The sequence below is a fragment of the Electrona antarctica genome (genome assembly GCF_951216825.1).
Source record: "Electrona antarctica genome assembly, chromosome: 5".
NCBI lineage: Eukaryota > Metazoa > Chordata > Actinopteri > Myctophiformes > Myctophidae > Electrona > Electrona antarctica.
In genome coordinates this window covers 18,520,094-18,545,535 of record NC_136810.1, presented here as the reverse complement: position 1 = coordinate 18,545,535, position 25,442 = coordinate 18,520,094, and the positions used below count along the sequence as shown (strand labels likewise).

General features: G+C 41.9%; 1 protein-coding gene across 1 annotated transcript in view; it reads right to left on the bottom strand.

Moving 5' to 3' along the window:
• Nucleotides 1-25,214, bottom strand: part of LOC306923877 (voltage-dependent calcium channel subunit alpha-2/delta-4-like) — a gene marked incomplete at both ends in the record, with an annotated part of 33,529 nt that extends 8,315 nt beyond the window's left edge. The window contains 16 exons of the mRNA XM_079502221.1: nucleotides 1,292-1,388; nucleotides 7,338-7,435; nucleotides 8,271-8,316; nucleotides 10,601-10,668; nucleotides 10,909-10,970; nucleotides 11,287-11,358; nucleotides 12,069-12,155; nucleotides 12,855-12,929; nucleotides 13,196-13,276; nucleotides 15,431-15,508; nucleotides 16,556-17,632; nucleotides 21,413-21,546; nucleotides 21,807-21,885; nucleotides 22,877-22,990; nucleotides 23,353-23,442; nucleotides 25,119-25,214. Of these exons, the coding sequence (XP_079358347.1) occupies nucleotides 1,292-1,388; nucleotides 7,338-7,435; nucleotides 8,271-8,316; nucleotides 10,601-10,668; nucleotides 10,909-10,970; nucleotides 11,287-11,358; nucleotides 12,069-12,155; nucleotides 12,855-12,929; nucleotides 13,196-13,276; nucleotides 15,431-15,508; nucleotides 16,556-17,632; nucleotides 21,413-21,546; nucleotides 21,807-21,885; nucleotides 22,877-22,990; nucleotides 23,353-23,442; nucleotides 25,119-25,214 (2,354 nt within the window). The remainder of the gene's footprint in view (nucleotides 1-1,291; nucleotides 1,389-7,337; nucleotides 7,436-8,270; nucleotides 8,317-10,600; nucleotides 10,669-10,908; nucleotides 10,971-11,286; nucleotides 11,359-12,068; nucleotides 12,156-12,854; nucleotides 12,930-13,195; nucleotides 13,277-15,430; nucleotides 15,509-16,555; nucleotides 17,633-21,412; nucleotides 21,547-21,806; nucleotides 21,886-22,876; nucleotides 22,991-23,352; nucleotides 23,443-25,118) is intronic.
• Between the last annotated feature and the right edge of the window lie 228 nt (nucleotides 25,215-25,442).

Below are 25,442 nucleotides of genomic sequence, written 5' to 3'. Positions count from 1 at the left end.
TGCCTTAGGCTTGGGCAGTAGAATCGCTGGTAGCAGATAAACAACCCGTCATAACAGAAACTCTGCGTGCGTGCGTGCGTGCGTGCGTGCGTGCGTGCGTGCGTGCGTGACAGTTGTGACTGATTAAATCACACATCATCATCAAGGCTATACTGTACATAAACAAGGTAAGGACTAGCCTCGCAGTGGCCGGACGCGCCTCTGCCGGTGCAAAGATATAAATAAATGCCAGGCTAGGTAAGGACGTCCTCGTTACTTTCTTGGTCTGGCGATTCCAGTTGGCAGATTTGTCACACTGGGAGGCAAACTGCGTATGGATAAATGCTACCTTTGAATGATTGCGACCTTTGTAAAATGATCCATTCAGAGAAATAAAAGATGGTATCACACGTTTTTTTGTTGTCTTGTTTTTATTTTATTATTTATTTTTCTCTTTTTATCCCATGATTTTGTAACCATTTTGTCACCCGGTGCCAATTAATGCCTTTAGAAGCTGTAATCCTTGGTCCTACTCTCCCTCTGCCAACCTGGGGAAAGCCCCGAAACTGAGCTCATGGAGTGAGCAGGCCGCTTCACGTTATTGTAGCCCCTCCATCAGGCCCCGGCTGACCAGGGGGAGACAGGATGTTTTTTTTGTGAGGATACTGAGTACCTATACCCTAGGCCTAGGGGACAAGGGGGGAACATGACCCGCGTACTGTAGGCTGCTGATGATGCAGAGGAAAGAACTTGCCCCCATCGCCCACAGCGTTCCCCTGGCGGGAATCGAACCCGGGACCTTCTACCTTCTGATGTCCTGGCAGTTTTTTTTTATGTCCTATACAATTTCCTAGACAATTTCGTCAACAAATAAAAACTAGACTAAAATGTTAGGAAGGGACTAGTGGACAAAAGATCCAGTATAAGTAAGACACAAGTCATTTTACACTCGCGACGCGTTGTGGGCTTGTAGATCGGCTATTTTCAGCAAGTGTAAAATCAGCCATTACGACACCATCAAGGTCCGCCAAAATACATTTTAGTTTGTAAAAAACTAGACTAACACTAAAAGTTTTCAGATAACTAAACTAAACTATGACTAAACTCAAATCTAAATTTGCTGCCAAAAACAACACTGCATTCCTGTGTCCTGTTCTGGGTACGTTTCTCATAGCTGATTGGCTCAGCAGCAGCTTTGAACTGGTGGAAACACACACAACACCTTCATAATGCGCTTCCCGTCACACAATCTCAACGCATTCCATCTAATTCCTGGCTTCCACGCCGTGAGAAAAACAAGTTTAAATCTTACCCGTCGCCATCGTTGAGCATCAGAGCGTTCCAATAGGCTTCCATAGGAGCCGTTACCACAGCGTCAAACAGGATCTGTTGCAGCAGCACTTCGTCACCTATGGGTAACAAACAGGGTATAGGGAAATAAGATCATGTTGATTCTGAACCCCTATGGGTAACAAACAGGGTATAGGGAAATAAGATCATGTTGATTCTGAACCCCTATGGGTAACAAACAGGGTATAGGGAAATAAGATCATGTTGATTCTGAACCCCTATGGGTAACAAACAGGGTATAGGGAAATAAGATCATGTTGATTCTGAACCCCTATGGGTAACAAACAGGGTATAGGGAAATAAGATCATGTTGATTCTGAACCCCTATGGGTAACAAACAGGGTATAGGGAAAAGATCATGTTGATTCTGAACCCCTATGGGTAACAAACAGGGTATAGGGAAATAAGATCATGTTGATTCTGAACCCCTATGGGTAACAAACAGGGTATAGGGAAATAAGATCATGTTGATTCTGAACCCCTATGGGTAACAAACAGGGTATAGGGAAATAAGATCATGTTGATTCTGAACCCCTATGGGTAACAAACAGGGTATAGGGAAATAAGATCATGTTGATTCTGAACCCCTATGGGTAACAAACAGGGTATAGGGAAATAAGATCATGTTGATTCTGAACACCTATGGGTAACAAACAGGGTATAGGGAAATAAGATCATGTTGATTCATTCTGAATACAAATCTGTCAGTGGTCTGATCTTCACATAGTAAAAATCAATTGGAAGTTTTTATTTTTTATTTTAAAAAAACGTTTCGGGGGAATAAAAAAAAGATTGCGGCTAACTCTACATAGCCGTTGCTAACTTTTGGTTCTCGGCCTGAGAAGTTAATGGTCTTCAAAATAAGATATTTGGCTGAAAGGACATCGGTCTCTATTTTGGGCATAGATTTTAGGCGAAGATTTTATTTTCAAAAATAGCTGATCTACAAGCTTACAATGAATGAATGATTAATGAGGCTATTGAAACATTTCTAAAGTGGTTAAATAACATGTATAAATGTCCATATTTTATATTAACTTTTTTTTCTCCCTTGCATAATTAAACGTTACACATTTTTAATTAAACGTTCTTTTATTATAAAAGTTACAATACATACATCTTTTCATCTATTATTTATTTGTTAAATGTTCTCAAATATAAACTTTAAAGCAGCACTATGTAACTTTCCTTTTCTACCCCATATTGGAACCTGGTTTCCGTGCTGAAATTCTTACCATTGCAATTGATAAAATATTGATCAAAACCCATTAGCAATCGATGGTCTACGACTCTCCTAAATTAATCCTGGCACCGGTCGGGCTCTCCACCCAATAATAGATCAATAAATGTTTTAGCACTTGGTTCTGCTTGCATGGCTTGGACCACTAGCTGCTACAGTCAAGTACAGCTGTGTGAGAAAAATAAGCTACTGGGTCCAGAAAAACAAGCCCAGAAGGAGTGACTAAAGGCAGTGTTGTTTTTGGCAGCACATTTCTATTTTAGTTTTAGTCATAGTCTCTTGAAACGTTTTCATTTAGTTTTAGTCACATTTTAGTCACCTGGAATGTTTTAGTGTTTAGTGTAGTTTTAGTCTTCTAAATATCATAAGATTTTTGTCGACTAAATCTACAGGTGAATTAGTCGACTAAAATGTATTTTATGCCGTCATAATGGCAGATTTTACACTTGCTGAAAATAGCCGATCTACAAGCTCACAATGCGTCACAGCCAAGTGTAAAATATCTTATACTGGATCTCTTGTCCACTAGTCCCTTCCTAACATTTTAGTCTAGTTTTAATTTGTTGACAAAATCGACAGTATAATTTTTCGTCATAGTTTTAGTCGACTAAAGGTTTCATGAGCACTTTAAACCTACTGTATAGACATCAGCTACTTGAAAATAGATGATCTACAGCCTCACAACGCGTCGCAATGTGACACGTTGGTACGGGGGTCCCTGGCACTAAATGTGTTCCGGTCGGGCGGTACGCGGACAATTACACATTCATTTAAACAACATTAGGAAGCAAGCCCAAAATAAGCTGACTACACTTTAGAAACAAGCCCCAAAAATCCGCAAGCCGCAACTAACCATAAAGGACATGGCAACAACACTGGTGCGGTGCAGCTGGTGGCTCTAGCGGTATACAGTATGGAATATTCCATACTGTAACAGTATGGAATATTCCTTCCTCACTACAACGCCTGAAGCCCAGCCCATGAGGACAGCAGCTTGACAGATGAGCTTTCATCTGTGCTGTAGCCACAGTCAGAGAGATGTTGAATAATTGGGGGGGGGGGGGGGGGGTCATACATTCTGCATCAATAACTGACTAGTGACTACATAAGATCAAGCAGACCCACCAGGTGTTCCTGTGTATAATAGGGCATTCACTTCTAGTCATTTTTACTAGTTGACTAGTTGACTAGTTTACTAGGCGACTAGTCGACTAGTTGTTTAACTACCTATTATGTAATTTCTTTTTAATATATATATATTTGTACATTTAAAAACGGTGCACATTGGTGACTATAACTAGGCCTACTAAATCGGGGAAAAAAACTAAAAAGACTTGTACTAACAAGGTTGACTAGTGGATTAGTGGAGTCGACTAGTTGCTTAATGCCCTAGTGTATAATACCGTACAGATTGAAGATTTTCCACATTGCATCCGCAATGTGGAAATAATAGCTAGTAGTAGTGTTTCAATGATTTTGTTTTTGGATGTGTGAATTTGTATAGGAATACTTCTGGTTCTTTCAGTAGTATTACAATGTTGCCGACTGTCGGGGACAGCTGAGCTGACCCCTTATTTCAGTAGTATTACAATGTTGCCGACTGTCGGGGACAGCTGAGCTGACCCCTTATTTCCATATTGTAACTTTTTGCGTAAATTCATGGCTTACTTGATCATACTACAGCGTCACACAGAATTATGAAAACAGACAAGCTTGAGCTTGTAGATCTGCTACTTTTGCTACTTTTTAATTTGAAAAGTAACACTTTTATATTACTTGCAAAACATACATTGCCCAAGAAATGTAATCCTCTTATGTTTTATAACTGACAGACAGTGTTATTTGTATGTCAGTATAGTCATATATTGTTAAACCTTTTGTGTGAAATGATTAAAGAAATATCATATAGGCTAGTTTGTTTTTGGTTCAGTGTTTTCTGAACAACTTCACCCATTTTGGGCGGGAACCCCTTTTGGTGTTTCAAGCATTAGGTTATGCTGTAGCTATTGAAAAATAGCAGATCTACAAGCTCATACGACCTTGTAGGTCTGCTATTTTTGCGAAATGTGGCGCACATCTTTGAATATATATTCGTTCAGAGCGAACATTTTTAACTCAAATCTTTGCTTCTGGGGGGTCCCTGGAACAACATATTTTCAGATGGGGGTCGGTGGCCAATTACATATATTTTTGAAGATCCTTGACATGAAAATGTTTGAGAACGACTGACATAAGAGACATCGGTTTTTCAGAAAACTGTCAGGATTTAGAAAGTATTTGTAGAGTCGTCCTCAGGTCTAAATATGACATAGGCCATTACTCTAGCACGGTAGCTACAGCCACTATCTGGGAACCTTTCTGGGTGAACCTTAGCGTAGGCGGTTTGCAATGGTTTCCCCTGTTACTGTCTGTGTACCTCCATTTGCTTCATTTCAGACTGGGTTGCAGCACTCTGCAGTTCTTGTCATTCTCCAAAAGCAGTGTTTTTAATTATTAAAGGAGGGGTAAAAACCTTGTAGTTTCTGGTAAAAAAAAAACTACAGCAGGTCGAAAACATGGCAGGCTGCAAAACTTTGTACACACACTCCCTGGATGCCAACGATGAACCTCTGCCCCACATTTTCCAGAACGACCTGTTATAGTGCCACCATGAGGCAGCTTTTCAAATTTTTTACCTAAAACTGCACCGATCTGCGTGAAACGTTGCATGCACACTCCCTAGAGGCCAAGGACAAACCTTTGACCTGCATTTTCCGCACCTGCCTTTATAGCGCCACCAGGAGGCCGACTTTTGTAAACAAATCGTTACACAGTATCTCTATGGTCATGTGCTCAAGTCGGATCTGTCCGATATTTCATATTCCATCCTAATTGCCTATAATTGGCTTTCACAGTTTGCAAGATTGCCCCATTTTGAACAAAAGCCTCAAATCATGAACGCAGCATGCAATTTACGTGAAATCTTTCACACATTTTCTTACTAGGCTGAGGAATATATCCCACCCTTTTCACATTGGCCTGTTATAGCGCCACCAACAGGTTGATTTTTGCAAAACAAAACAAATCATCCAATTGCCATCAAAGGTGTATGAAGAAATGGCACCCTTTTCACATTGGCCTATTATAGCGCCACCAGGAGGCCACAACCTGACCTGCCCTGGTGGAGACCTGTGCCCCGAGGGGCACTTTTTCTAGTTTGTACTTAGGCTGTCGTGAAAGATTTATAATAGAGAAATTCCAACACCAAAGTAGTAGTAGTAGTAGTAGTAGTAGTAGTAGTAGTAGTAGTAGTAGTAGTAGTAGTAGTTGTGAATTAGCAAACTGTACATTGAATGTTTCTTTAACCACGTGTTGCGCTTCTGTTTTCACCAAAGTTTTTATTTGTGTTGTTTCTCATAAGTGCAGGGCCGTTGTGCTTCAACTACACAGCCGTCTGCCTTGACTTCTGTGTGCACTGACTGCGCCCGCCCACTCCTTCCCAGCCCCTCCCCACCCCTCACCGGGGAAAATTCCGGGAGGAAAACCGGGCAAGCAAAGCACACACCCTGCTTTGTAAGGGACTGCAGCCATGGTCGCCCCAAGATGAATTTGTATTGGACCCTGTGTTTTCTCGGTGTTTCGCCCCAGGTCGACGTAGTTTTGAGGTTAGGTATAGGCATAGTTTCTGTAAGGTTAGGGTTAAGATTAGGGTTAGGATTAGGGCATTCGGGAGCATTTGATTGAAGTATTGGCCCACATGCCCCTAGTAGGTCAATAAGGTTTTACCACTTCAACACGATATATTTTGCAGTGCGGCGTCCTCCAGGGGTCTTATACTTGGCCCCCTCCTTTTTTCCCACTCTATACACGAATATCTTTGCCAAAACAATTGCCAATCTACAAGTTCAAAACGTGGCAAGTTGCGGCCCATTGTGAGCTTGTAGATCGGCTATTTTCGCAGAATGTTCGCCTGTTAAGACATGTCCAGAATAGGGACAGAAAAGCACTCGGGTGGTGCAGTGATAATGTCTCACCACCACAGAGGTTGGGGCGGCAACTGTCAGAGGGGAGTTTTGGGGCGGGAGGACTAGGACGAAGGCCCTATGTCCTCCTGGGCTCCTCAATGTTCAGAGTCAGTAGGACAACAGCAGTAGCCTCGGAAACCCAGGCGTTTTTATTTCCAGGGAGAGAAAAAAAAGTTTGGGTCCGAGTCCACTTCAATACGGCATACAGTAGCGCAAACGTCGATCACTCTCTGCTGATTTCTGATCGTCTGCACCTTTGTTAAATTGACGCACACACACACTCCTCTCTCTCTCTCTCTGTCGCTCTAATTAATGTCTCATGTCACGCAGCTGTGTCTAGATTCTCCCGGCGGATCCTGCCGGGAGCTGCCGGCTTTCAGCTGTGTTTCGACTGCGCCCCTCCCCCTCATACAACACAATGTTGTGTCAAACCATGTGACTCACATTGGAAATGCATTGGGGCGGCCATGACACAACACAACATTCATCCAACAAGCATAGAGCACTGCATTAACCGTGTGAGCTCAGCCTATGCCAATAATGCCATAGAAAGCATAGGTGGACCCCAGGCTACAACAGCAGTGACACACAGTCCCCTGTGTGTGTGGGGGGGGACTGGGGAGGATTCAACTGGCATAACGACTAAAAGTGGGGACCGAGGGAAAAAAGGGGTCTAAAAAAAAAGAAGAATAGGGACGGAATGCTGGAGTTCATGTAGTTAGTCTAATGTGATCTGATGTGATTTGTTAGGGAATGACACTCACACTCCAGGTCGGGTTCCTTCCCCAGCAGGTAGCGTGTGACAGCCTGGAGCTGTGTGTACTTGCGGTGGTGAGGGTCGATGTCCAGCTCACAGTATGTCCTGTGGGGAGCGGTTCATTTGTCATAATCTCAGTGGTGGAAAAAGTACTCAATTGTTTTACTTAAGTAAAAGTACCAATACTGCAATTTAGAACTACTTCGTTACAAGTAAAAGTACGGGATTGAAAATGTACTTGAGTAAAAGTACAAAAGTATCGGCATCAAAATGTACTTAAAGTGCTAAAAGTAAAAGTAGGCTACTCATTGTGCAAATTCAAAATGTGTACAAAATCTATTGAAAATAGCAGATCTGCTATTTTCAAATGGCCGAAATGTATAAGGTTGAAGTGGTTACTGTATGTTTTCTAATCAAAATTAAAATCTCCAAAGTAACTAAAGTTTTCAAATAATTTTTGAAAAATTTAAAAATGTTGGCTCTGAGATGTAGTGGAGTAGAAGTAAAAGTACTGGAAATTGGAAATACTCGAGTAAAGTACAAATCCCTCAAAATTGTACTTAAGTACAGTACTTAAGTAAAAGTATTTAGTTACTTTCCGCCACTGCATAATCTTACAATGGCCAATTAGCCATTCAATTTGCTGTTCGTTTATGTCGGGCAGAAACCTCTTATCTCCATATTTAATGTCCTACTGTACTTACTGAAAAGTAACAGTTTAGGACATACCATGTATGAAGTTTCCACCCGACAGAGACGACTTCATATAGTTTAATAACCGTACTGAGACATCGAAATTACTTTGACGTTATTCAACGTCATTAAAATGTGTTCATTCATTCATCCAACAGCCAAAAAGGGACTGCAGCCTATACATCTGTTGTTTGTAATCCACAAGTGAATGGATTGTGGGTTTTCTATAGTGATTCCATATACGTACCATTCCGACGCTATGGTGAGGTCTGGAGAGTTGAGGTCATGGAGGCCTGTGGAGAAAGAATAAACCACAGTCAACATGGATTCAAGTTCTCAGTCGCCTCAACTGGTTTTGTCTACTGTATTGTTCTCTGCTGGACCCTCTCGAAAACGAGGGGGTATCCTTTCAATAAAGGTATAGCTGTAGTGTCCAGTGTCACTTGTATTGTATTGTCACTCATTGTATTGCATAATGTACCAGGATGTTAGACACAGGTGTATCATATGTGATTAACACACAAGTGGAGGTGATTACATGCGATAACACGGCTGTGACTTGTTTCATTGAACGCTGACCAGTAAAGAGTACAAGGCAGTCCTGTCTCCGGGTGTTTTAATACGACTTAAATGTGAATATACAACACTACAATAACTACAAGCTCACAACGCGGCTATTTTTGGTTATTAGTTATTTTTGAGGGGCGCTAGTTAAGACGAGAGCGTAACTGAAGTGTTCAAACTATAGCAATAGAATAGATTAGATTAAAGAGTGTTTGGGATTGGTCAAACTAGCATTAGAATGCATGCGACAAAGCATTCCAAACAATAATAATGATGATGATATTTCATAAAAGCAAAGGCTTCAATCTGCGATTTAGAAACATGTGGACAAAACATCATAATTCTACAGAACAAAGGGAGTCTACCAACACTGGAACGGCTAGTCCGGTCCATCACAGGGACAGAGACAACATTTGCAGAAGAAGGAGAAGACGCTGGAGCAGCATGGACAATTCAAGCCTTTTATTTAAGTGCTACAGTAGTATAAATATAAATAACTAACGTTTCGACCTACAGTATACTATATATATACGGTCTTCATCAGAGTCATGACATGAGTCATGACTTTTTTTATACTAGCTATACTATACTGTTTTTGTCGACTAAAACTAAGACGAAAAATGTCGACTACCTTTTTTCACTGACGAATACTAAATAGAAACTAAATGAAAACCAAGATATGATGACTAAAACTAAGACTAAATGTATTGACAATTCGTCAACAGGTAAAAACTAGACTAAAATGTTAGGAAGGGACTAGTGGACAAGAGATCCAGTATAATTTATTTTACACTTTGTTGCATGCTGAAAAACGCATCGCAGCGTGACGCGTTGTGAGCTTGTAGATCGGCTATTTTCAGCAAGTGTAAAATCAGTCATTACAACGGCATCAAGGCCTGCCAAAATACATTTTAGTCGACTACATCAACTGTAGATTTAGTCGACTAAAATCTCATGATATTTAGTCGACTAAAACTAGACTAGACACTAAAACATTCCATTTGACTAAAATGTGACTAAATTAAAACTATTCAAGAGACTATGACTAAAACTAAAATAGAAATGTGCTGACAAAAACAACACTGCTAGCACCTATAATAAAAGGCTTGCATTGTCCGAGCTGCTCCAGTCAGTCTTCTCCTTCTTCATCATAACTCCACACTCAGTTGCACATAATGGCAGAATGGGTCGTGAGATTTTATTTATCTATAGGCCTACATCAGTCAATGTCTGATCTACTGTAGGCCAATGTGTGGGTGTTTTTTTGTTTTTTTAATTGTTGTTGTTCAGTATAAAGGAAAGGCCATTGAACCCGTCATTAACTACTCAAGTTGACTAAAGAACACAAGCATTATTTACCACAACAGGGTTAACACAGGAGGAGCAGAAGAGACTAATTACAACCGGGAAACCATCTGTGTTTAGCTATACTAAACTCTTAGGATTTAGAACAGCGGTTCTCAAAAAAAGCAGATCTACAAGCTCACAACGCGTCACTTCATGCCGCGATGCGAGCTTGTACATCTGCTATTTTTGTACTTTTTTTTTTAATCTTGAAAGTGTTTGATAAATGTGACCATTGACTGAGAGCCTGCCATCGTGCAACCTCTAGCTTTTCACCAGAGGAGAAAAACTGAATTTACTTATATTTTATCCAAAATGAGTTAATAGCACAGGCATGCAGACTCTTCACATACTAGAGCATGTCTGAAATAAATATCAGAGCTGAAATCGACATGTAAATATGAAATAAATGTAGCTAGGTGTACCACAGAAGTGAACCTTTCAAGCCTGTTTTCTCAACTCGCTGTTTTCTGCAAGACATACTCTATAAGCCACATCTCCAAAACTGGTGGGTCAAACTGAACAACCAATATGTAAAGTTGAAGCTATTCCCTGCTTTCATATGACATGAAAAAACGAAAATGTAAAAAAATCCAATGGCAGTCCCTCAGTCAAATTTGGCCACAGATGTTTAAGAATTTGCATTGGATAAACATTGAAACAACCTACCTTCCTCAACAGACACGCTGCCTGTATAGATTAACTGGCCAGGGCCCTGGGTCAGCACCAAGCCAAAACTGAGGACACAAAATGGTTGGGGAAAACCATGATTTTTTGTCCAACCTAAAAGCTACACAAACTTGTAACTTCCTGATGAAATAGTATGTCACATACTGCCATCTAGTGGAGAAAGTGTACACCTTCAATAACAGGGTTCAATTATTGTGTCTGGGAGACCAATAATATACAATATAAATTCATAGTAATTAGACAATGACAATAACATCCACAATGTAGACATGAAATATTTGGTTTACCTGAACGGGGTATCATCAATGTTTGTATAGAAATAGTCATTGACTAGATAAAAGGGTCTTTTCTGTTGGAAGAACAAAAGAACAAAGTCATTATGTGAGGACAGATCAGCTAATCATCAATGATAGCAAAAACATCTTGATGACTTTTCTGTACTTTTACAAGATAGGACTACGCAACCTACGTATCTTGGCAGACAGACAACATCAGAGTTGAATCAATTATATGTGTATATTTTTAAGACCTCTAAAATGAGAAATAAATAAATAATAGGCTAAATAAACTATATAAAAAGACCACAAATATATGAAAAGTAACCAACAAACAGACTGTATTGTCAAATATTACCATAAAAATAGGCCTGAAAGGTTACCACTCACCCCTTTATCTATAGATGCTCTGATGTTCAGACTGAAGGACCCAGTCTCTCCTCTCACCATGGCAGTTCTTAACTGGGAACATTACATTTGATAGTGTCAGTCTCTCACATATATAAAACACTGCAGACCCTATAGTGTGTCTACGTTGTTCACTATATAGGTTAATTGTTATAAGATATTGAATTAAAGGTTACATTCAAAAGCAGTATCATACTGTAGATGTATGTGGGTAAGCCTAGTAGCGAGAGAGAGAAACAGAATAAAGCATGTCTGTCTGTCTGTCTGTCTGTCTGTCTGTCTGTCTGTCTGTCTGTCTGTCTGTCTGTCTGTCTGTCTGTCTGTCTGTCTGTCTGTCTGTCTGTCTGTCTGTCTGTCTGTCTGTCTGCCTGTCTGTCTGTCTGTCTGTCTGTCTGTCTGTCTGTCTGTCTGTCTGTCTGATTGAGCGTGCTTAAAATAAATCAAATGACTGAGAAAGGAGAGAGGCTGCACAGCTCGTAGTCACGATGCCATCAAAATCTTTATTTTTCCAACGTTTCGGCAACAAGTTGCCTTCTTCAGGGAATCAAAAATAAATCAAATAAAACAAATCTAAGCTAAAAAAAAAAATGCCACGTTCGCCTGTAGTGTAGCTCAATACGTTTTGGCAAGTGACAGCATTGTGCAATGGAGGTTTCTTTTAATATTGATACACTTATAGAGCTTATTCGTGTGTGTGTGTGTGCACGCGCGTGTGTGTGTGTGTGTGGGTGTGTGTGTGCGTGCGTGCGCGTGCATGTATTTACTATCTCATCCACGTCCTCCCATTCCACCTCGTTCAGGTCCACACTGTTGTAGTTGGGTTTGGGCTTCAACTTCTTGCCATCTTTGTACTGTTGAACAGGGCCGCACGCACGCACACACACACACACACACACACACACACACACACACACACACACACACACACACACACACACACACACACACACACACACACACACACACACACACACACACACACACACACACACACACACACACACACACACACACACACACACACACACACACACAGAGAGAGAGAGAGAGAGAGTAAGAGGGTAAAGTATAAAGGTATAAAGTCGTCGTATACATCAGTGGTTTTCAACCAACTTGGTCTTTGAGGAGATTCCCCAGCTAAATGATGGAGAGTTTGTAACCAAACAGACCCTAATCTAGAGAGTGTAAAATGAAACCAATTGGTTTCATTTTACACTATCAAGATTTACATTATTGTTGCCTTACTGAATTTACAAGAAGTCTACACAATTAGAGAATGTAGAAGAATTGTTATGTTCATCAACGTTTGCCTGCCTCTCCTTATGGTACCACATCAATACAGCATTGAATTGTGGACAACATCTTATCCAATGATGTTGGCTTAATCGGAGGCTTAAAATCTCATCCAATGGTGGTTCGTGGCTCAAATTCCGAATTAAATAATGGGGCCTTGATATGAAAAGGGTTGAACACCACTGGTATAGATTAAACAGGTCTTAATGGTGGGATAAATGTTTCTTTTACATGTGATGTCCAGAGTTAAGACTCACCAGTGGACGCAGGTCAGGGTGAGCCAGGATGTAACCATTGTTGGTGATGAGGAAGGCATAACCATGGGCACCCAGCTAGAGATGAAACAACAGAGCTTTGGAAAACAAAACCTACAGGCGGTACAGTGACATACATGCTTCTATCATTAAACCTACAGGCGGTACTCACATACATGCTTCTATCATTAAACCTACAGGCGGTACAGTGACATACATGCTTATTACCACAGAGGTCTAAAGGCCAGTTTGTGGTGCTAAAACCTTTTAAATCGCTCAGGCTTAAATGTTGGAGAAAGAAAGAAAGAGAGAAAGAAAGACAAACAGACAAAACTTTGACCAACCATGTATCTGGGAGCCAGTTTCATGACCTCCATCAGGGGGATATCAGAGCCCACCACCCCCAGTAGGATTCCATGGGACAGCTGGGCGAGAGAGTGAGAGAGAGAGTGTGAGAGAGAGAGAGAGAGAGAGAGAGAGAGAGAGAGAGAGAGAGAGAGAGAGAGAGAGAGAGAGAGAGAGAGAGAGAGAGAGAGAGACAGGTGATAGGGGTCAATGTCGCACACTGACTGGCCTCAGGAATGATCATCACAGCATTTAAAAAAATACATGCTGCAAAATGCACCACGTACGGCATGCATGTTGAATCATACAATGTTGAACTACTTCTAGATACTTCTAGAGTCAATTCCACTGACACTAGGTGGGTTTCCATCAAAACATTTCGAAAATAGGAAGCGAATAAGTAAGTAATTCGAAAAAAGAAAAGCGTATTTTTCTTGTTTCCATCCACTGACAAAATGCGCTTCTTTGGAGATATTAAATAAGCAGTAGGCCTAGATGGCGCTATTTTGCCAGTCAAGTGAGACGCGCAGAGAGGCGCATATTATCTGACATTTATTTTACCGTTTGATGTCTGAAATCTGATAGCATCTGCATTACACACTACATGACTACAGGATAATCTTACACGATTATTTGATCATGTCACACACACACACACACACACACACACACACACACACACACACACACACACACACACACACTTTGTGTGTGTGTGACGTTCTTTTAGGCTATTCAAGTTGGTCTGCATGAAGTCCGCTGTCCAGATTGGCCACTGGGACAGGCTGTCTTTCAAACAGGCTGTCTGTTAAATAAATAGGCGTGTGTTTTTGTCTAGACAGGGGCTGGTATAGTTTCGTTTTCAAAGTACAGGGACGATCGGGACCCCTGCCCTGCGACTTGACAGTACATTTCCATTTTGACTAGTCTCCTCTCGTCCGTTTCGTTCCGAGCTGTTTAGGAGAAATATCACCGATCTAACTTCATGATCAACGGCGAACGCCCCCTCACCGGGGAGAGCAAAAGAGCCTCAGCCTGCAGACAGAGGCTTCGAGACTCGAGTGTGTAAATGTAATAATTTATGTATCCACATACCACCCACCCTCCCGTTCGATCACTCCACAAGTCCACTATACTCACCATCGCGTGTGGGTTTTTTTTCCCCAACTGTTAAAAGCGATATAATGCGAGTTCAATGCTTTCTAATTAGAAATATTTTCCGCAAGTGTTTCCATAAACCATTTGTGCATTTCACTTTTTCGATATAGCCCCAAAATCCGCCACCTTCTAGCGAAAAAGTGTTTTTGCGAAAAATGCAGACTTATGCGCATTTTGAGGTGTTTCCATCCAGGAGATTTTGCGAAAGAACCTTAATGCGCAAAAAAAAGGCTTTATGGAAACGCACCTATTGTGAGGGCTCAATATTCAAGTTGACATCTTACAGTATAAAGGTGGTTTCAGACGGAGAGAGTCTGGATCAGCGACGCACGCGTCTGCTTGTGATGGGCGCGGGACTCGTAGCACCAAAAAAAAAAAAGCTCACCACAATCCAGGTCTATAGTCACCCACGGGCGTGTTTACAAGAGAGCACGCGTGCGACAATTTCACGGGACCGCGCCACCTCAACTTCTCTGCACGTCCAAAATAAACGCACGCGTCTCATTGAAAATGAATTACCAAGGCGCATCAGTCGCGGGTGGTTTATACATGAATAAAAGGCCTTCATAGACAGGAGGCGAGTGCAGAGGCGTTCTCGCCCGGATCAGTGAGGGGGGCGTGGGATAGCATAGCGTGAAAAAAAAAGCTCACCACAATCCAGGTCCAGTCGCCCCGCGGGTGTGTGCAAGAAACGAGCACGCACGCGGCAATTATGCTTGCATAATCGCCCATCAACTTCTCTGCGCGCCCAAAATAAACAAAATGCTCTTGTACCCGGTTATTGTTAGTGTATTATTTTGGCGTACTGTTGCATATATTCTATAGGCTTCTGGAGGAATTGTTCATGGATTTATTATTTGGCTGTTTAATTTGACATGTACAATTGTAGCGTTGAACGTGTAATTATGTATTCTGCCTCTTGGCCAGTTCCCACTTGACAAAGAGACGCAGTCTCAATGTGTTTTTACTGGTTAAATAAAGGTTAAATAAAAATAAAAATAAATACATGCTTCTCATTGAAAATTAATTTCCAAGGCACGTCAGTCGCATGGATAAAACATGAGTGGTTTACTGACCGTTTCCTTCTTCTTGCTGAACACTGGCATGGCCACAGAGGTCATGAGCAGCAGACTCTGAGCCTTGGTGTAGAAGAGCTGAGAATGGAGACAAACACACAACCGTTACATTCATTTTATTACAGTATGCGTAGCATCCACCTCTGTTATTGGGCTATGAGAAAACTAAAAATGACACGGATGAGATTCAAAAACAGGCCTGTGTTACTGCCTCATTGTCGCATTATTGATAGGCCTAATCGAAGACTTATTTGTAAGCAAAAGCAACTAATGCAGGATCCATGTATTCATGTCATCTACCTTTTCTGATCTAAACATTGGTCTGGGAAATAATATTTTGTTCTGAAGTATTTTGTTTTTTAAATTATCTTACACATTAACCACATACAGTACGAAACGACAGTACATATGTACCAGTTGCTCTTTTCTGTCTCTGTATACTCCAGGGGGCAGTATGGGACTGTTGTGCTGTCTAAAAGGAAATCTTTCACAGCTGTATCTATTGCAGTTCATGATGAAATGTAGATTTTGGCTCTAAATTGAGCAGAGATGATGATGTGTTTGTATTGCAGGTTGTTGTAAAACCAGTGTTGATTCCGTCGACTTTCACAGACGAAAACTAAATGGAAACTAAATAAAAACTATGCTATGATGACTAAAACTAAGACTAAATATACTGACAATTTCGTCAACAAATAAACACTAGTCTAACATGTTAGGAAGGGACTATTGGACAAGTGTCATTTTACAATTAGTTGCATGCTGAAAATCTACAAGCTCACAACTTGTAGGCTTGTAGATCAGCTATTTTCAGCAAGTGTAAAAACATCAAGGCCCGCCAAAATACATTTTGTTCGACTAAATCAACAACTTACTGTAGATTTTATCGACTAAAATCTTATGATATTTAGTCGACTAAAACTAGACTAACACTAAAACATTCCAGGTGACTAAAATGTGACTGAAACTAAATTAAAACTATTCAAGAGACTGAAATTAAAATCTAAATTTGCTGCCAAAAACAACACGGTGTAAACACTGAATAGAATGATTATGAGTCTATGAGTTTCATGGAGGGAACGAGCAACGGACAGAAACAGGACATATGTTTTTCACTCAGTTTACCTCCTTGGTATTGGGCAGCTGAAGGGGGGGTTGAAGGGATCCAGTGCGATGGAGGGATGGATCCAGTGCGATGGAGGGATGGATCCAGTGCGATGGAGGGATGGATCCAGTGCAATGGAGGGATGGATCCAGTGCGATGGAGGGATGGATCCAGTGCGATGGAGGGATGGATCCAGTTTGATGGAGGGATGGATCCAGTGCAATGGAGGAATGGATCCAGTGCGATGGAGGGATGGATCCAGTGCAATGGAGGGATGGATCCAGTGCGATGGAGGGATGGATCCAGTGCAATGGAGGGATGGATCCAGTGCAATGGAGGGATGGATCCAGTTTGATGGAGGGATGGATCCAGTGCGATGGAGGGATGGATCCAGTGCGATGGAGGGATGGATCCAGTGCGATGGAGGGATGGATCCAGTTTGATGGAGGGATGGATCCAGTTTGATGGAGGGATGGATCCAGTTTGATGGAGGGATGGATCCAGTGCGATGGAGGGATGGATCCAGTGCGATGGAGGGATGGATCCAGTTTGATGGAGGGATGGATCCAGTTTGATGGAGGGATGGATCCAGTTTGATGGAGGGATGGATCCAGTGCGATGGAGGGATGGATCCAGTGCGATGGAGGGATGGATCCAGTTTGATGGAGGGATGGATCCAGTGCGATGGAGGGATGGATCCAGTGCGATGGAGGGATGGATCCAGTTTGATGGAGGGATGGATCCAGTGCGATGGAGGGATGGATCCAGTGCGATGGAGGGATGGATCCAGTGCGATGGAGGGATGGATCCAGTTTGATGGAGGGATGGATCCAGTTTGATGGAGGGATGGATCCAGTGCGATGGAGGGATGGATCCAGTTTGATGGAGGGATGGATCCAGTGCGATGGAGGGATGGATCCAGTTTGATGGAGGGATGGATCCAGTTTGATGGAGGGATGGATCCGGGATGAAAGATGGAAGTATAGAGTGACAGGGAGGAGAAAGAGAACATGAGTAATAATGAGGGGGAGAAAGAACACATGACATTGTTTCCATTCCAAAAAGCCATATTGTAGTAAAAGGGAAAAAAGCTCTTCCTTGGTGTAAATAATGTGATATGTAACCCGCGCAAACCCATATATACAGTATACACACTTCATTGAGTCGATCCCCCACGGCTCTATACTTGGTCTGCTACTTTTTACTCTCTACAAAACTAATCTACAGGCTCACAACACGTTTGCGATGCAGAACATTGTGAGCTTGTAGATCTGATCAATGTTTTCCCCAGAAAGAGCTTAATATGTCACTACGGACGGTACATACTGTACATATCTGTAATTGTCTCCACCAGGCTGAAGGCATGGGGAGAGAGTATGTTTTGCATACTCTGTCCAATATCTGTCCGATATTTCATATTCCATCCTACCGGCTAACATTGGCTTTCAAAGTTGTCAGGATTGGCCCGTTTTGAAAAAAAATTGGAACAAAATGCCTCAAATCATGAACGCATCGTGCAATTTACGTGAAATCTTTCACTGACTTTCCTACTAGGCTGAGGAATATATCCCACCCTTTTCACATTGGCCTGTTATAGCGCCACCAACAGGTGGATTTTTGCAAGACACATCTTTGGAACAAAATGCCTCAAATCATCCAATTGCCATCCAAGGCGTAAGAAGAAATGGCACCCTTTTCACATTGGCCTATTATAGCGCCACCAGGAGGCCACAACCTGACCTGCCCTGGTGGAGACCTGTGCCCCGAGGGGCACTTTATCTAGTTACATCTGCTTCTATAATGTATCCCACTGCACCATATGTACCGGTATACATGTGTAAATGGTAAATGGTAAATGGTGCATTTATATAGCGCCTTTATCCAAGGCGCTTTACATAGATTGTGCATTACATTCACACACCGATGGCAGCGGAAACCATGCAAGGCACCAACTAGCACATCGGGAGCAATTAGGGGTTCAGTGTCTTGCTCAAGGACACTTCGACAGTAACTCCCGGGTTCGAACCAGGCACTCTACCCCTGAGCCACCGCCGATATGCTTATATATACTGTATACTGTATGTCAGTCACACTATACCCATGTTGATATTCTGATCTGTCTTTCTACCTTTCTTTAAACTGCAATGAATGAAGCATGCCGTTAGTTCACGCAGGACACGGGTGTCATACAGACATCATCAGTCGTCAGTCTGCTGATTTGAAACTAATCGGCCAGGTTTTTTCCTAACACCAATCACAGCCTATTTGCACGGCAGTTCATTTAACCCATTTAGACCTAAGTTCGATTCTACAAATGTCTTCTAAATCATGACAGTTTTCAGAAAAACCCATGTTTCTATGTTAGTGGTTCTCAACCTTTTTCATGTCAAGGACCCTAAAAATTATATGCATTTGGTCACCGACCCCCATCTGAAAATATGTTGTTTCAGGGACCACTCCCCCCACCAAGAAGCAAAGATTTGTATTCATATATTATATAACACATATTCCAATTTTGCGACACATTTTCACGATTTTTCAAAAATAGCAGACCTACAGTACAAGCTCGTAGCGCGCCACTATGTTATAGCTAAAGTATAACGTAACGCTTAAAACACCAATAGGGGTTCCCGCCCCAAAATGGGTTAAACTGAAATTCAAGTCTTTGCATGGCTCTAAAGTTAAACTGACATAGCCTGGCTAATAAGCCAGACTAATATCACACAACACTGTCGCGGTATATTAGTCTGGGCTGGCTCCACTTGGATTTCATTTCCCGGGGGCGGGTTCAAACATTTTCTCTTTGACGCAATTGGTCAGAGATACTGTCAGTCAAAGGTCTCAAGCATTGAACGTCACTGTACCAAAGCCCGCCCATATTGCATACCGTGTCCCGATTGGTCCGACCTGTTCTCGGTTGTAGGAAAGAGGCGTGCTACTGAGCCTCGCCAGACCGTAATCCGCTGGTAGGCAATTTTTTTTTGCCAACGGCTGATTCGGTCTGGTTTATTAACCAGGCTAAAACTGACATACAATTGCTTTGCCTGGCTCTAATGGTTTAACTGAAATTCAATCTTTTGAATGGCTCTCAAGTTACACCAAATTAAATGCCTTGCTTTAGGTCTACTCTGGTATGCCCTTGGCTAATTCAGGGCAGAGAGCAGAGCCATCAACTGTATTCCATTTGTTGCAACACATGGTCAAATCGTATCTATCACGTGAGTGTCCCTGATTGAATAGGAGCTTGTACGAGAAAATAATTTCACCCACTTTTTTTTTTACACCTGTAAACCTGTGAGGTGACAATACAGTTGAGTTGAGAGAATAGAGAGGCTGGGGTTCATGTGGTTTACTTGATTTTCCTTTTCCTCCAGGGTGCAACCACCACACCTATAGACAGCTATGTGTGTGGCTGTGTCCCTGTGTCTGTCCCTGTGTCCGAGCACGAAAATAGCGTAATAGCATTTGTTCACCACCAAGTGTTGCACAGCCTAACACACAGACACAGACACACACACACAGGCCAGGGAGGAGGGCTTGTACAGTACAGTACAGTACAGTACAGTACAGTACAGTACAGTACAGTACAGTACAGTACAGTACAGTACAGTACAGTACAGTACAGTACAGTACAGTTAGGCGCTTCCGCTCATCCTTCCACTAGTTTATGGCGCGTTCGGAAATAGTGCACTGAGCACACTGTGCAATGCAAACTAATAGGCGAGTGCGCTCCCGGTGCGCATTTCCGAACGCACCCTTAACCTGTGATATCATGCCGTACTTTTTATTTGCCTTTTCTCTTTGGTCATTAAGGTCCACAGAAAATAAACAAAACAAGACAAATAAACAGAAAGACAATACCATAATAACAATAATAATAATAATAATAATAATAATAATAATAATAATAATAATAATAATAATAATAATAATAATAATAATAATAATAATAATAATAATATCAATATCAGGGTTCGGGAAATAACGATTCAAATATGTGTAGCAGTTTTTCATTTTTTTTGTTCTTTACTAGGGTCAAAGAAAAATGGGATTCTAAATCAGTCCAAAATCTACGGGAGATATGGCAGTTAAAAAAATAGATGGGGGCCGTTTCTACTTCTTGATCACAAAATGAACATGAGTTATCAATTTCTGTAAATTTAGCTATAATACTGTTAATTGGATAAATGTTCTGTAGCAGCTTAAAATGCACCTCTTTGGCCCCGTTTGAAATACAGTATTTGTGCAGAAGAATGTTTTTTTCAAAGATGTTTTTTTCCACTCTGTCCATAATAAGTGACCTCCAATAAAACGTTCCCCTTGGTACAACAGTCTTCCTTTATGCATTACTTGACGGATATGTTTGTCCTAGCAGAACATGTCTGTGTGTCTGTGTGTCTGTCTGGGAAAAATACAGTACAGTACAGTACAGTACAGTACAGTACAGTACAGTAGTGATGTAAATAGGTTTTCAATGTAATGAGTCCCGGGATGCAGGGATGGTCTTTTTTTGATGAGTCCCAGGGACATTTTATGAGTCCCACTTCAACGACGTTAGGAGTCATATTTTGCCATTTTTACAAATTGCAGCATTTAACTCCCATTTAGTTTTTATATGGTTATAATGTGGTTATATTCATGTGGAAAACAGAAGAAGAAATTATTATTATAAAATAAACTAGAATTAAAAACAGTACAGTAATACAGTAGTGCATCCCGTGGATGCAGAGGTCGTTGTTTTATTGCGTCCCTTAACTATAAACTGCGCTATATGGGATGCAAAATGCACCCTATTTTAATCTCTGGTACAGCACCACTCACTTCCAGACGGGTCTGATTTATTTTTATTTTCTGAGCGTCAATGCAGCGTGACTCACCACAGTGTCCATGTAGGCCTCGGTCCAGATGATGTCATGATCGTGGTTGATCACCATTGGCCGGCTGAGGACATGCAGGTATTCCATGACGTTCTCCTGGACATCCGCCAGGGTGGAGATGTGTGTGTAGAAGCCTGGTGGGGGACGGACGGACAGACAGACGGACACATATGTGACCAGATTTTACTGAGAGCCTGCCATCACGCAGCTCCAAAATGAGTTAATAGCACAGGCAGACTCACACACACACACACACACACACACACACACACACACACACACACACACACACACACACACACACACACACACACACACACACACACACACACACACACACACACACACACACACACACACACACACACACACACACACCACAAAAATGTCCTACCCTTGTTATTACAGGCAATCCACTTGGTATTTTGTGAAAAGGTCATCTCTCTTCCGATGAGGTACGTGAACACTCGGACCTGAGACACAGAGGTAGAGGTTTTAGTACTGCTGTGTATCATAACCATGTGACAGATATAGAAAATAACAGATCGACAAGCTCACAACTAAATAATATGCTATAGTAAACATAGGCCCTAAATATATATAATATTATGTGGCTGTGTCGGGTAGAAACCTCAGATGTCCAAACCTGTTACTTTTCAGGTAAAAAAAAGAAGAAAAAAAAAAGGAAAAAAAAGCTAAAGTACAGTGCAAGCTCATAGCGTGTTGCGTTGCACTGCACGTCCGCACTGCATTTAGAGGTTGTGGATCTGCTACTTTTGAGCAGCGATGTGCAGAGAGTATTAGAGTGGCAGGGACTGAAATCCTGTAAGAGGGCACTTTTGGACAAAAATAGCGAAAATAGCAGATCAACAAGCTCACAACACGTCGCGCTGCGATGCGTTGAGAGCTTCTAGATCAGCTTTTTTCAGGGCGCAACCCAGCACTCTTTAGTTAGTGGAGATGCAGGTGTAACGACATGGATTTCTAAACAAATTTGTTCAACGCAAAATGCAGCGTTCAAGTTCAGGAGATTTCGGAAAAAAAGTAACTCTCCCGAATGCTGAATAACGGCATGGCATGGAAAGGAAAGGAGTGGCATTTGCATTACTTTCACCATAGTAAATGTTGCATTCTTGGTCTGGAGAGGGCAGTTGTTTTACAGACGGGTAAAAGGGCAGGGGCTGAAGCCCCCTTTGATGTCTATGTGTGCACGTCCCTGCTTTTGAGAGTCCCTGTAGTATGATCAAGTATGGCATTGATTTACAGGAAAAAAGAAGAAAGAAAACACAGAAAGATACAATATGGAAATACAGTAAGAGGTTTATGCCCGACAGCAAAGATATAGTAAATGGAATATTGATATGAATCTAATATTGATTATGTTCTAAACGGTACAATATATAGTGAAAGGCATGTGTGGAGTACACTATATGGTATTATAGTGTATTGTAAATGCTGTATTACCCGGCGCTCGGGCCAGTTAAATTCCTGAAAGACGGCCTCAAAGTCTTCCATGGCTCCATCTGTGATCAGCATGATAGCCTGGTTGCACATGCTTCCCTGGCCGTTGGCCCTGACCTGGGGAGGAAGCAGCACACAGGGAGTCTTCACGCCATGCCAACATGTCTTTATACAGCAAGGAATACCTCAGGGAGTCATCACTCCATGCCAACATGTATTTATACAGCAAGTAATACCTCAGTCAATGAGGGGAAAGAGACTATAGAGCATATTGAATGAATACAGAGTCCATGCAGACAGTGGTGGGAAGTAACGGAGTACATTATACTTTTACTACACCACACACACGCACACGCACACGCACACACACACACACACACACACACACACACACACACACACACACACACACACACACACACATATATATATATAATTTGACGCACAGGACATTGTCAATGTGTCAGACACAAACCAACCTCATTGAGGATTTTGAAGGCCTCTTTCATGGCCTTTGCGATTTTGGCCTCTCCTTTCACATGAAGGTCTTCTACCAGCATTTTGAAATGCTGCAAACAGAGGGAAAGAAACACTTGAAGTTAGCTAACCGCACGTAAAAAAAAGAAAGTACCTTTTTCTTTTCTTTTTTACCTTTTCTTTTTCTTGCAGGTTTATAGTTAAGGGCTAAAATGTGCTTGTACAGCCTTCAAATTAAATTAAACCAAACCAAACTAGAATTACAAAATAGCAGGTCAGAAGGAATGGTGATTATAAACAAATGTGTGGCTGGATTGACAGACCATGGGACAGACAGACAGACAGACTGCCAGACTGACTGACAGACCATAGGACAGACAGACTGCCAGACTGACTGACAGACCATAGGACAGACAGACTGACTGACAGACCATAGGACAGACAGACTGCCAGACTGACTGACAGACCATAGAACAGACAGACTGACTGACCATAGGACAGACAGACTGACTGACAGACCATAGGACAGACAGACAGACTGACTGAAAGACCATAGAACAGACAGACTGACTGACCATAGGACAGACAGACTGCCAGACTGACTGACAGACCATAGGACAGACAGACTGACTGACAGACCATAGGACAGACAGACTGACTGACAGACCATAGGACAGACAGACTGACTGACAGACCATAGAACAGACAGACTGACTGACCATAGGACAGACAGACTGCCAGACTGACTGACAGACCATAGGACAGACAGACTGACTGACAGACCATGGGACAGACAGACTGACCATAGGACAGACATACTGCCAGACTGACTGACAGACTAAATGGGCTCCTCTTGCATTTCAAGCGGTATAGCCCTACTTACAATTCATACACAGTCTACACACACACACACACACACACACACACACACACACACACACACACACACACACACACACACACACACACACACACACACACACACACACACACACACACACACACACACACACACACACACACAATGTGCGTATTCCCAAGCAGCAGCTTGCCCAGGTTTGCTCCCTGATTTCCAGGAAGAGGGCCAAATGGCTGAGGCCTTTACTGTATGACAGCTACTGTACAGTATGTATACTAGCACTGTGTGCGTGCGTGCGCGTTCACAGGGTTGTGGGGCAGCCAAAGCCCTAACGTATATCGCCCCAGGTACAGTACTATACTACTATCACTTGAGTAATGTGTGACCAGAAGTATCTCTGTCCACATGGTGTTACCTCAATTTACAATTTAGGCATTTAGCAGACGCTCTTAATCCAGAGCAATTTACATTAAGCAATAACAAAAAGCATGGCATACATCACATATATAAAAAGTAGTTATCATGAAACATGTGTAAGCTAAGAACGTAACAGTGGAGTATCTATATCATGAAACTATATATGTAAACTATACATACTATACTATATTATATTATACATACGTACTATAAAGTGCTATGACATAAAATGCAATTCTAGTGCTGTCTACGTAACATGCTATAAGTCTGTTTAAAATGCTATCTAAGTCTACACAAAGTGCTATCTAAGGGGCTAGGGCAAGTGCTACGGGCCATGGTGGAGTCTGACACCATGCATGCAGTGTTACACACATAGGTGTAATGGAATGGCTGGCTGTTGACAGCTCTCCCTCTCGGTTAGGAGTCTCAGTGGAAGGATGAGCAGCTAAAGCCTCCATGAAACCCTTAATGGGCTTAACGTTTCTTTCTTACCTCTCTGTTGTCCAAGTCCGCCTGGACCAGGGTGCCTCTGAAGCAGGGTTCCACATATCGCACGTAGTCCGTGTACTGTGGAGACATCAGAGACATGTATGGGCAATGAAACACAGACCGCAGCAATGATTGATAATGATCATTTGATTATTATTAGTTACAATCAGGGGTGGGCAACTTTGAGGATGTAGAGAGTGCCACTATATCTCCACACTCACTCGAGAGGGCCACATTGCATATTTCTGTTGTAGCAAAAAATAGCCGATCTACAAGCTCGCGTTTTGAGCTTGTAGATCGGCTATTTTTTTGCTATATTTGAATTCA